Source organism: Myxocyprinus asiaticus, chromosome 50 (genome assembly GCF_019703515.2).
Source record: "Myxocyprinus asiaticus isolate MX2 ecotype Aquarium Trade chromosome 50, UBuf_Myxa_2, whole genome shotgun sequence".
Classification (NCBI taxonomy): Eukaryota; Metazoa; Chordata; class Actinopteri; order Cypriniformes; family Catostomidae; genus Myxocyprinus; species Myxocyprinus asiaticus.
The window spans coordinates 11,114,315-11,127,711 of record NC_059393.1 but is presented as its reverse complement, the minus strand read 5'-3'; the positions used below and the strand labels follow the sequence as shown (position 1 = coordinate 11,127,711).

Sequence of the window (13,397 nt, the reverse complement as noted above, 5' to 3'; positions counted from 1 at the left end):
TGTGTGTGTGTGTGTGTGTGTGTGTGTGTGTGTGTGTGTGTCCAGGTGTGGTAACAAAGGAATAAAAAAAATGGAGGATCAGGTTCAGAATGGAGGGTTAAGTCCAAAATGGAGCTGATCCCATGTGCGAATGGAAATGAGCGGACACACAAAGGAACTGACGAAACAGGCGGGAGAATTTGGTTCACCAGCCTGAGTCGAACACGAACTGAGGCGCCGCTCACTCAATGAATATCAATGAGAGAGAGAGAGAGAGTGAGAGCGAGCGGGAACGAGGAAGAATGCATGCAGTTTAGTTAAGGGTAACCGCTCGTAACAGCGGGACTGAATTACTAATTCAAATCACTCAACAAAACAAACGTAACCCCAAAAGAAACTAAAACAAATATCCCCACTTGAAACAGCGAGCAGAGTTTAACATACAAATATATATATATATTCAAAACATCAGCATTTAGAATCAAAAATATGATTTAGATTCACAAGAAAAATCACAGTTTCTAAACTAAATCTGCCCAGATATCAAGCCTTACTTGGGAAATCCTGTGTGATTTCAGTAGGTTTGTCCGTTGGAATTCCTGTTGCATTGAGCGGTCTGGAGAAACGGTCAGGATGGTTCCTTGTCTTACGCTCGTCAGCGTTAAGACGCGTCTCTGCTTTATTCTTCGGATCCAGCAGTGGGGAAGAATGCAGATAGTCAACGTTGAATGAAAAAGAGGGAGAAGGGAAACTGGTCGCCTTTCCGTTTTTCAAAATAAATTCACTGTTGCTTTACAGTGAAACTGAACCGGTTGATATAAGTATACTATAAGACTTGAACAAAGCTAAGTTAATCTTACTCTACCGTGGCCAAATGGCGAGGTTAGAAAAACGTGGTCTCTTTGTTCTCAGTCCAAACGGAGGGAAAACTCCTTCAGTACGTGCACAGTACAGATGTCCCTTTAGAGCCAGGCAGAGCTTAGCACAGAGAGAGCGAAATTCATCTGTCCACGGGTTTTGTTGACGAGATGACGTCATCGGTCGTAGGCCACTCGACCAATGGCGTTTAAGCCTGGGTCCATGGGCGGGACTTCGCATCCAGTTGTGAATTTGTGAAGGACCTTGGGAAACTGAGTTCAATGTCTCTCCTTTTGACCATAGAACAAAGGGCCATGCGGTCTCTGCTGCCATTTTAAGTGGGCCAAGGCCCTACAACTACACACGGCTATCTCGCAGCAGGGGGCACTCCTTGGTCGTCATCAGGATCAACTCACAGCCTCCAGTCACGCCATTGAGGAAATGTGGCATATGTTATTACCCTGCTAACTGGTAGAGCTCGTGAGTGGAGTACCGCTGTGTGGGATAATAAACATCCATGCTGCTCTTCCTTCCGCATATTCTCCAAAGAACTTCGCAAGGTGTTTGACCAAGGTGCCACTGGGAAAGAGGCAGTGAGGGTGCTTTTGGATCTTCATCAAGGTAATCGGACTGTCTCTGACTACTCCATTGAGTTCCGCACCCTTGCTGCATCATGCGGTTGGAACAATCAAGTGGGGTCATCTGTACTCGCTCTCTGCTCCTAAGAGGGAGGCCATGGACAAGTATATTGGTGATTCTCTAGCAGCCGGCATAATTCGTCCCTCTTCTTCTCTGGCTGGGGCAGGGTTCTTCTTTGTGGGGAAGAAAGGCTCTTTGCATCCCTGCATAGATTATCTGGAGATGAATGACATCACGATAAAGAATGGCTATCCTTTGCAATTGATGTCTTCAGCCTTCAAACTCTTGCAGGGAGCTTCGTAATGCTTATCACCTTGTCTGGATCATGGATGGGGATGAATGGAAGATAGCCTTTAACACCCCGGCAGGGCATTTTCAATATTTGGTCATGCCCTTCGGCCTTTCCAATGCACTGGCCGTCTTTCAGGCACTCGTTAATGACGTGCTTCGTGACATGGTCAATTGGTTTGTGTATGTCTACCTCAACATTTTGATCTTCTCCCAAAATATGCATGACCATGTCCAGCACATCAGGCGAGTGTTACAGCAGTTGCTGTTTGGCATACCCCAGATTCCCGTAAGGCGGTCCAGCGGTTTCTGGGGTTTGTCAATTTCTAACACAGGTTAATTTGGAATTTCAGTCAGGTCACTGCTCCTCTGACAAGTCTTACCTCCACCAAAACACGTTTCTGTTGGTCCTCGCTGGCAAATGATTGATCTTGATTCCCCGATAGGGGTACACTCGGGCATGCAACACGGTGAATGAATCACGCATTGTGAACCTTAACTCAGTTTCCCACATGGTGTGGCCGTTACTCCGTGAAACACGTGATCGCCTGCCATGAACTATGAGAGCCAAATGCCATATTGAAATTAAATATTGCACCTTGAATTTTATATTGATGCAGATGAGGGTTATGATGAACAGGCAACAATGTCAGCAGAAAGCCTAAGACCCATAAATCATCCTCTAAATGCATTTGATGAATATGATTAAGAACTTAGCGTATTTCTTATGGGGATCAGCTGCTGCCTTGAGGCAATGATTTCGACGGACTTGGCGAGGAGTGCGTGCCTTCCAGCAATGGGTTGTGCATTCCGACTGCGGTAGATGTGGTGGCACGACTGAGGGAGGTCTCCTACGTGACTGAGAGCTGGATGAAGATCCAGATTTGCTGATCATTTACTCCCCGTGGGTTTGATGGGGGGCAGAAGGTGGAGATGGAGCGGCAGCATCGTTGGGGGGTGGAGCAAATGACTAAATCCATGTCCAGAGCTGGATATTAGCTCATCGGGAAGCGAAGCTGACTCAACGTCGGATGTAGTAAGCTATAGAATTAATTGTCATGTTGGCACACTGAAACAGCAAAGAGGTAAATTGAGAGCAGGATTTTAAAGCAATGGCTGATGTATGATTGGCTAGAATCTAACTAGATAATGGCGTGATGATGTACAGCTGTGTGTCTCCCGCTAGAACTACGCTTACGCTTACATTCCCCATCAAAAAACAAATATTCTGTTCATTACAGGTCACAGGCCACAGGTCCAAAGTAAGAGAGCCTGAATAAGAATAAAATTCAATAATTTTCACACTTTTCAAACTGGCTCTCATTCTGTGGCTGCATGCTTGAGAGGTTTGCTGTGGCGCACTGACTGTCCCCGCTGACACGGCTCATAAAAACACAAAGTTAAACGTATTTCCAAGCTTGAATTGCTCTGGGAAAATACTTTTGTTACGAATTTACATGCAGTTGAATATTCATGCAGACATGAATAACTGCATAATTTTTTTTAACATATTATGTTTTTATATTTAATCACTCTAAATTAACACTATTATTATTTTTTTACATGCACATATATTTTATATTGCACCATAATGTGTACTGTACTTGTATATGGCATTGCACTATACTATACTGTACCATGGCTTTGATAAACATCATATGAATAAGTCTTTTAGATGCTAAGTAGCTTAAATGTAGCAAGCTACTTTTGACGTGTAACTTGTAGTGTAACTTTTTACTTTCTCTAAAGTGCAGCTTTCAACTTAGCTTAAATATTTCTGTCGACTAGATGGTAGCCTGTCTAAATAATTTTTTTAGCACTGATGAAATCAATAATGATTATTTTAATGGCTCTCCAATGTACTGTAAGCATCATAACCAAATTTATAAATACATTAATATGTTACTATACATATGATGCTATAGGCTAGGCTGCCTTGTGTAGCAGGGCGTCCCTGCACTGTCTCTCAATCCACCAAGAGGTCCTTGGCCAGGAAAAAAGTTTAAGACCCCTAAACTACCTCACAACAAACTAAGTGAGTCACAATGAGAGCACATTTTCACAAACTCACATACTTTATTTCACTCAACTGAAATTAATCAAGCTATTTATCTTTGTTGGAATTCATTTGAATGAGATGATAAATGTAAATTCATTACACAATAATGATCTTACCTGGAATGTATAGCAGTAGAATCAGTGGTATGAGTATGGACTTCGTTCATGCTTTTACTTGGCATAAATAATACAAGGCACAAAACAAAATGTCCAGAAAAAAATGTCCAGAAAAAAAAGAAATAATAAATATATATATATATATATATATATATATATATATATATATATTTGGCTTTTGGGTCATAAAAATCATGATTACAATAACAAACTGAAATGTGCCTTAAAATTTAATTCAAATTTGATGTTTCATAAAACGAATGTTTAATTCAAAGATCATGTATACCTACAGGTGGTTATAGAGTTATCTGAATTTGAAGTGGGTTGTGAAAGTGCTGTCAATTTTTAAATTGTGATAATCTACTGAATTTAAAGTATTTCCTTCCTTTTTTGTAGCTAATTTGAAGGATTAAAAAAACTCCACTTTACTGCAACTTGTTGGGCAACAGCAGCTTGTGTGTGTTTTATAAAATAAAACTTTTAGAGAATGTAGAGTATGTTCCAAGAAAAAAACAGCCATTGGCCAACTATCTACTAATCTATTATAAGGAAATATTGTATGTACCTAACAAATAAATAAATAAATAATATTCTACTTTTGATATGATCTCAATGGAGAAAGATGTTTTTTGCCCCATAATGTTGTAGTTAATGTGCATCTAGCATGGGCTAACTGAACCATGCTAACAAGCCAAAACTTGACGTTACCCCAACAGTTGACAGAATATAGTTTCAGTAAGGCTTTTTTGCCTTTATCTGCTTCATTACATTATGAGACATGGCAACCATTTGCATTTCATTCCTTTATTTTGGTCATCACAAGACCCTTACCCTTAACATTAACTAGTCACCAATTAAAATGATCTACTTTGCGGATTAGCTACTTTATACTTAGGTCATTCATTGCAGTTGATGTTCATTTTACTTCAATTTTTCAATTAGACAATATATGTATTTGTAGAAGGAAATATTGAGTGTTTACATCCTGGTTATACCAGCAGGGCATATATTTAGATTATTGTCATACCAAATAGCCAGTCACTTTTCTAAAAAAAAAAAAAAAGAACATTTGACTGGTCCATTGTGTCTTATCCAGAGTAGTCAGTGATGTCATCATATATGACATCACTGTGATGTTGATGCTGCTGTAGACAGTCCTGGATGGTTTGAATGACTGTTGCTAGGCGACGGTCTAGAGCTGAGAGATGCAGCTCAGTGAGGAGAGGGGCCACCATTGCAAGGGGGTCCTGAGACAATGATGCACGCATGACATCACTCAACCGATACGGAGGGAGGGAGAGCAGACGTAAACGAAGCAAAGTGGAACGGCGGACCCTGAGAGATAGAGAGAGGAAATGGGAATGTCTCTTTTCAAGGGCAAGCACTCTTAAAGGAATGGTTCATAGTTTTACTTGAACTGATGTTTGGTCTACCTGCAGCACTGCACAAGAGGAGCCAGTATGGAGGGTTCGTCTTTAGAATGACGTCCAAACCTACAACACACAGATTGGTTGCACATGGTCCAATAAAACAAACAATACCAAATCTGAAAACTTCTTCCCAGAGATTGGACTTTTACAAATCAACTATTGATTCTCAATACTCACGCTCTTCCATTGTCTAAGTGTATGAGAAATGTATCGTTGCCAAATTTCTCAAATGTTTCATAGTGATGCCTATCCATGTTACCTTAGGGAGATAGATGGTGAGTATCAGGAAAGCAGAAAGATGTACCACTGACATGGTGGTACTGACTATACCACTGAATAATACAGTGGTACTTTTTGTTCCCCCTTGGTTTATCTGATATGATTTAATCACTATGACTCACTCATGAGGAAGTCCAGTATGCTCATGTCTATCAGGTCCACCAGTCGAGTGCCTCGATCATAGGGAGGAGATGTTTTTACTGAGTCACAGTAGTCTGAGTTAGTTTCCCACCTGCCACACACATAATCATCAATGTTTTACTTTGGATTCCACAAATATGTAAAATATTACTATGACAGAGGTATCTTCGACACTTCTGTTGCCTAGCTTAACTCTATGTAGTCTTTGAACATTTGGGTTCTGATGGAATACAACAATAGTGCAGTGGTTCTCTACTGGTTTTGCTTCGGGACACAGATATACATACAAGTCTCTGTACTTGCTCTGCAGCAGCAGTGTAGTATATGTAGTCCGCCAAGATCAACATCCTATCATTAGCCTATGTTATACCTACATTAACATTATTTCAGCTAGATTTAATTGTTTGTAAGGCTGTTGATTTAACAAGTTAGTTCAGTGTTAAAAATAACACATACAAATATTAAGGCTATTAATCACCACCATAATAAGGAATTGTTCATGTTTTTGTGAGTCTCAGTCAGCAGGGGGTAGTAAGTGCAGCTACAGCATTACAGGTAATGCACAGCTGTACAGACAACAAACTGACAACTGATCACAGCATCTTAAAAACGCTGAAAACCAGTGAAACATGACTGACCCACCAAAAGTGTCCATTTCCCATGAGAACATCTACCTTGGACAGATTGTAATATGGAAAGCTGTGCACTGTAGGCCAGCGATAAGATTATGTTTAAAGAAACGGAAATTAAACAAACACTATATTGACTTCTAAAGCCATTTTATTAATTTATTTAATTTATTGTTTATTCAATGCTTTACTCGTCTGCTACAAAGTTATGTCTTTGAATTAAATTAATTGTTATATTATATATGTATAATTATTGTGATTATGCATTGAATTACCTTTATTTAGGAGCACTTTCAGAAAATATTGGTATATGCGATTATTTGATTAATTAATCTGCATATCGTGTATTTAATGAGATTAAAAAATGAAATCAATTGACAGCCCTAATATTTGCAGTTATCATTGATTTCAAGGCCCACCAGTTGAGAACTACTGTTCTAGTGTAGTTCACCAATCAAGTCATATACTGTTTTGCAGTTTGAGTCCCCACAGTTTGCCTGCTAATATTACAGTATATAGCCCAATAAATATGCTATATAGCCAAACCCAGACATTAGATAACACAAACACTCAGTCCACCCACACAGCCTGCTTGGTCCGGCTGTATGAGCGTCTCCAGGGACTCCTCCAGGATTGGCGTGGTGCCAAAGACAGATCTGGCAGCATGGCAGCCAAAGACCCCTCTATCTTGTGGGGGCGCCCACAGATAGCATGCTCAGTGGAACAGTAATAGGAACATTGGCCATAGAAACATGTATTCCCTACTGCAGAAAGACAAAGACAAAGTGACATACAAAGACATGTAGAACAGGAAGAAAGAACACCATGTTTTAAAAGAAGTACGCTGGTGTTAGAGTCATGCAGGACAAACCTGGAGATGTGAAAAAAGTGGTGACCAGTTTATGATCTGTGGTGATGTCTTTGATCTCTTTAATTACATTAACGAGCCTCCCAACCACTGGAGGCATTCTCCTGAAACCCAATATCCTTATTGTGAAAGAGAGAAATAGTGTTAATTATTACATACTGCACACATAAGATTGTGGCTTTAAATAGCATGCTACTATTTGTGCAGTACTACATAGTATGCACATTTTCTGTATATATGGAATACTAATCTGAATTTGAAGAGTTAAGACATTTTACCAAATAATGGATGGGGAAAAAATATGCAAAATAACTATTTATTTCCAATATGATGTGTTTGACACCACTCACGGAATTAAACATGCACGTAATGAGGTCATATGAAAAACATCACAATGTAGCATATTACTGACTGAAATCACGTTTATCATTGCATAATGTATTCTGTTTCATTAACTATTTTTATTTTTTTTAAATAGAAGGCAGTAGTATGTGTTTAAGATTAAAGTGTTGATGCAAAGTAGGTAATACTGTATGTAAATCGCTCAGTGTTGAAGAGATCAGAAGTGATTCAAAGCATTTAGTGTTGATTTAAAATGTTGAGTTTTTATTTGAAGTGTTAATCACTATAATTTATATAAGTGCTATTTGAGCTACAGTCTGTACCTGTCCAGGTGAAAGGCTGCAATCTCAGCATTGTGCCTCTCAAAGTCGGAGAAATAATACAGATTCACATTGGTTTCCTCATGCCGTTCCTGTCTTCAGTGGAATGAGAATGATTTGGAATTGCTTAAACATATGAGCTATTTCAGTGTAACCTTTCTGTTGCATCTTGTTCTAAACTTAAAGGGACAGTTCACCCAAACATGACATTTCTCTTATCATGTACTCACACTCATGCCATCCCAGATGTGTACCAGAACACAAATACTTTTAGAAGAATATCTCAGCTCTGTAGTTCCATACAATGCAAGTGAATGGTGATCAGACCTTTGTAGCTCAAAAAAAAAAAAAAAAAAAAAACACATACAGGAAACATAAAAGTAATCCATAAGACTGTGTTTAAATTCATATCTTCAGAAGATATTTAATAACAATATATTGCCATTATTTACACTAAATCTCCACTTTCACTTTCAGATGTGAAAGTGAAACTAAACAGGATCCACGTGTGACTTTCAGATGTAAAAGTGAAAATGAAACTGGAGATTTACAGTAAAAAAAAAGGACATAATTTTGATCTGTTTCTCACCCACACCTATTACAGTATATCGCTTCTGAAGACATAGATTTAAACACTGGAGTCATTGGATTACTTCTATGTTTCCTTTATGTGAATTTTGGAGCTTCAGAGTTCTGGCACCCATTTACTTCCATTGTATGGACCTACAGAGCTAAGATATTCTTCTAAAATCTTCTAAAACATTTGCGTTCTGCAGAAGAAAGAAAGTCATACACATCTCGGATGGCATGAGAGTGAGTAAATGATGGGAGAATTTTCATTTTTGGGTGAACTATCCCTTTAAAGAGATCTGGATGAATCAGTATAAATATTGATGTTAAAATTATGATTTTAGCAATGATTGCTTTTTTATAGTAAGATTGAAATTTAAGTCAAAAGGTCCCGTTTACTCAGATTTATCATTTTAGTCTCACTTGGAACCAAAATATAATGCAATTATGTCTCTATCAAGCAGTCCTTTAAACTACATTTATACATCCACATATAAACAACATATACAACACTTTGCTGTTTTGCTGTTTGGGACTCACTTCTTGGGTTTAAAGAGAGCCTGTCCATAATTAGGAAACGTCATCACCAGCTTCAGCTGCGTCCCACCTGATTTCTGCACTACAAAAAAATAAAGAAAAAGCTGCTCACCATAATGATTATGCAAAACACCTAAGAGACTGTACAATAGTACCCTCTCTCTCTCTCTCTTTCTCATACAAAGGCCTTGCTTTGCAAAAATATAAGGTCACCTACCTGCACTGACGATTCGGTAGGATGCCAGTTGCTGAGTCAGCGTTGACAGGTTGGGGTCTTTATGCTGATACATCTGCCAGCGAGATATCCCAAGGTGAAAACGGAGCCAAGGTGGATGTGAATCAGAGCTGGTGTTTAAGTGGACAGGATCATAGCCATCCTCCTTGGCACTCTGCCTGTGGGGCGAATAATGTTCACAGTTGGGATGAAATTTACTCAAGTTTGACTTTTGATTGGTAAATAAGTAATTTTTTTGTTTATGTTTCTTGGACTTTATACTGACACCTATGGGTCTGGATGTACCATCATGCCAAAGCAAATGTTTTCAGTGTATTCCGCAGCCAAAAGTGTCCAATAGAGGAAATACTGAGATAAAGTAACTAGTACTGAGCTGCTTATGGGAAAATAACACCATAATCTTCGTAAACTTTGTCCAAAGTCATAGTAATTTGCACAATCTCTGTTTGAAACTAATTTTCTTTTTGGTTGATGTCATCAGTCTCTCTTAGTTTTTCAACACCTCATCACCTACCTGGCGTCATTCTCATATACAGTATATGTTATGGCTACCTTTCATGATCCAATCAAGTAGTTCCAGTCAGCTGAGGACATGTGAGGCATCTATTTCTCAAACTAGAGACTCTGATGTACTTATCCTCTTGTTTAGTTGTACATCTGGCCTTCCACATCTCTTTCTGTCCTTGTTAGAGCCAGTTGTCCTTTGTCTTTGAAGACTGTAGTGTACACATTTATATGAAATCTTCAGTTTTTTTGGCAATTTCAAGCATTGTATAGCCTTCATTCCTCAAAACAATGATTGACTGACAAGTTTCTAGAGAAAGCCATATTTTTTTTTTTGCCATATTTGACCTAATATTGACCTGAAGACATGCCAGTCTATTGCATAATGTTGCAACTCAAAAACAAACACAAAGACAATGTTAAGCTTCATTTAACGAACCAAATAGCTTTCAGCTGTGTTTGATATAATGGCAAGTGATTTTCTAGTACCAAATTAGCAATTTAGCATGATTATTCAAGGATAAGGTGTTGGAGTGATGGCTGCTGGAAATGGGGTCTGTCTAGATTTGATCAAAAATGACTTTTTTTCAAACAGTGATGGTGCTGTTTTTTACATCAGTAATGTCCTGACTATACTTGGTGATCAGTTGAATGCCACTTTGATGAATAAAAGTACCAATTTCCTTCCGAAACAGCAACATCTGTACATTATTCAAAACTTTTGGCCACCAGTATACATATATATAGTACATACATACATATTTTGGATGTTAAAATAAAAAATGTGTGGGGTAAATTATTTAAAGCACTCACCGCGCTCTCCCTGCTAATTAGGTGCTAAGACCAATGTATCAATATGAAAATGCAAAAAAGGTCTGCACTCTAAAAATACTTTTATTAGGTTCAAGTAGGAGATAAAAATAGTACAAATGTTTCAGCTGTCTGCCTTCGTCAGTGTCATTATTATTTTTATTTTTTTATTATTATTTACAAAATAAATAAATAAATTTCTTTGAAAGCTGACATTTTGGAAAAATAATTGTTGGCATAACTAGTTTGGAATAATCTTTTATTGTTATTTCTTGAAAAAAAAAATTAAGCAGTAAAATGTAACTGATTTTATTTAAAATGTTATTGATATTTGTAAAACTTTTGTTCACCAAATCAAAGTCAGGCAGTGTAACCAGTATGCAGGTAGTCATTTCGTTGACATGTGACCAAAAAACATAAAACAGAGAGAACCCGTTTAGACCCTCATGACTGTTTGAGGTTTATTAAAAATGTATGAAATATTTAAAAAGATTTATGAATATAATCTTTTTTTTTTTTTTCAGGTCAAATGGAGTAACCCTAAGAAAACCTTTTGATATTCATAACTAAAAAAATCACATTTATTATGAAAAACAAAACAAAAATAATATATATAAAATAATAAAAAATATTTTTTACATACATCCTGAATTATAATATATGTCTTGTAATATATTTCTTAAAAATATCAACATATTAATTTAATTGATTTTTTTTCCAATATTGTTTATTAAAATTGTAATTGTAATTGTAATTTATATATATATATATATATATATATATATATATACACACACACACTATATGGCCAAAAGTTTGTGGACACCATATGTGCTTGATGAACATTTGATTTCAAAACCTTTGGCATCAATTTCCCCCTTTGCTGTAATAACAGCTTCCACTCTTTTGGGAAGGCTTTCCACTATACTGTATGTAGTAACATGGCTGCAGGGATTTGCTATCAGTGAGGTCAGGAACTGATGTTGGTCGATGGGGCCTGACTTACAGTTGCTGTTCCAGTTCACCCCAAAAGTGATCAGTGGGGTTCAGGTCTGGGCTTTGTGCAGGTCAGTCAATTTCTTCCATGCCAGACAAAGTAAACCATTTCTTTATGGACCTCACTTTGTTCAAGGGGCATTGTCATGCTGGAACAGAAAATGGCTATCCCCAAACAGTTGCCACAGATTTGGAAGCACACAAAGCCCAAGCCATTACATGAAGAAACATTAAGATTTTTCTTTACTGGATTTAATGTAACCAAATTCGTTAATTAGAAGGGGGTGTCCACAAACTTTTGGCCATATAGTGTGTGTGTGTGTGTGTGTGTGTGTGTATATATATATATATTAGTCTTTATGGGTAAAACCTTTTTACAGTGGAAAAAAGTTACTTAGTGCACCTTAAATATTTACATTTATGAGTTATTTAACCTGCTATTTTATAATAAAAATGAACAAACCCACATTCAGACAAACAAAAATGATATCATAACAGTGATGTCATAATGCTCTCACCACTGCTGTGAGCTGTGCTGGGCTTCCTCCTTTCTCTTTGTTCGAACTTTCAGCAACCAATCACCATCAGGCACAGGTGGAGTGGGTAAATTATACAACAGGTGGGAGTACAGAGCCTCCAGTTTGGCAAGGTCGGTAACTGCGTCCCACATTTCCACTCCCTGAATTTCACTTCCTGTCGTGTCGGCCATGCTTGCTGAAGTGGATGTATTCTGTACAGAGAGGCTGATGGACGTCTGGGTGTCTGGGTATAAATGGATCTCACAGGAAGCATTGTACATGGACAGTACCAGTAAAACGATGAGCAAGTGCAGACTCAGGAATACAATGAAAAACCACACACGCAAGGTCCGTGAGCGTCGGCGTGTACACACTCTCATTTTACTGAAATGTAATGGGAAAGAGCACTCGTTTCAACCCCAAGTTAACAAAACTACAGTATATTGAACCCATGTCAGCAGTGTCACCAATGTTTTCCATTGGTTGGACAAAGAGATATCCCCGCCCCAGATCTCATGCCATTGGTTGAGCCAGTGTTGCTCTGTCAGGCTGGTTGGGATACTCAAACAAACAAAGCAACATTTTGAGAGCATATTTTTTTTAGGGAAATCAATGTACAATTTGTTTACTTACATAGTTGTCTCTGCATATTAAGCTAGGATAGGAGAAAATGTTTAAACATTGAATAATGACACACTTCAGCTTTAAAGAATACACAAAAAACATACCCGTCATGCAGTTTAACGTGTTTTCACTCTTTTCCTGCCTTTCGGCTCAGTCTGTCCTGACTAAAAAGAAAGTTTGTTTGTCTTTTAGCCCTTTATTCCTCTGTTTGCTCACCCTCTCCCCCTCAACAGTACAGAGGAGAGGTGCCAGGTTAGGCTGATCTAAATGGAAGCATATTAACTTTTCCCCATACAATATCCAGTGCTGTAATTATGGCAGTGATTACCAGTCAAAGGTTTGCCCACACCAACCCAGTCTCATGACAACTCCTAATAATAGTACAAGACGGAGAATTTGTCTGAAATTGTACAAGTTGGCTTTTACGGAAACGTACGACCCATACTCCCAAAGATAGAAAAAACAAGCAAACCAGCAAACAATGTTATTATGATTTTTCCTACATTTAACATTTTAATGTTAAACCTATACTTAACCATGAAGTCTAACACCTTACTCAAACCCTAAACCTTATGAAGTGTTGGATAGGATGCTAGCTAAAATTTCATGTAAAAGTATATAAACCTTTTTAGTAGGTGCCAAGTCATACAATAAC

General features: G+C 37.9%; 1 protein-coding gene across 1 annotated transcript; it reads right to left on the bottom strand.

Annotated features, from left to right (window-relative positions):
• Window positions 1–4,821: 4,821 nt before the first annotated feature.
• On the bottom strand, window positions 4,822–12,498 carry LOC127439034 (extracellular serine/threonine protein kinase FAM20C-like). The gene is made up of 10 exons (XM_051695049.1): window positions 12,119–12,498; window positions 9,273–9,448; window positions 9,059–9,137; window positions 7,952–8,044; window positions 7,290–7,405; window positions 7,002–7,182; window positions 5,771–5,880; window positions 5,547–5,628; window positions 5,373–5,432; window positions 4,822–5,274 (listed from the first exon to the last, which is right to left on the bottom strand). Exons 1-10 carry the CDS (start codon window positions 12,496–12,498, stop codon window positions 5,028–5,030), a joined length of 1,524 nt encoding a protein of 507 aa, XP_051551009.1. The 3' UTR covers window positions 4,822–5,027.
• Between the last annotated feature and the right edge of the window lie 899 nt (window positions 12,499–13,397).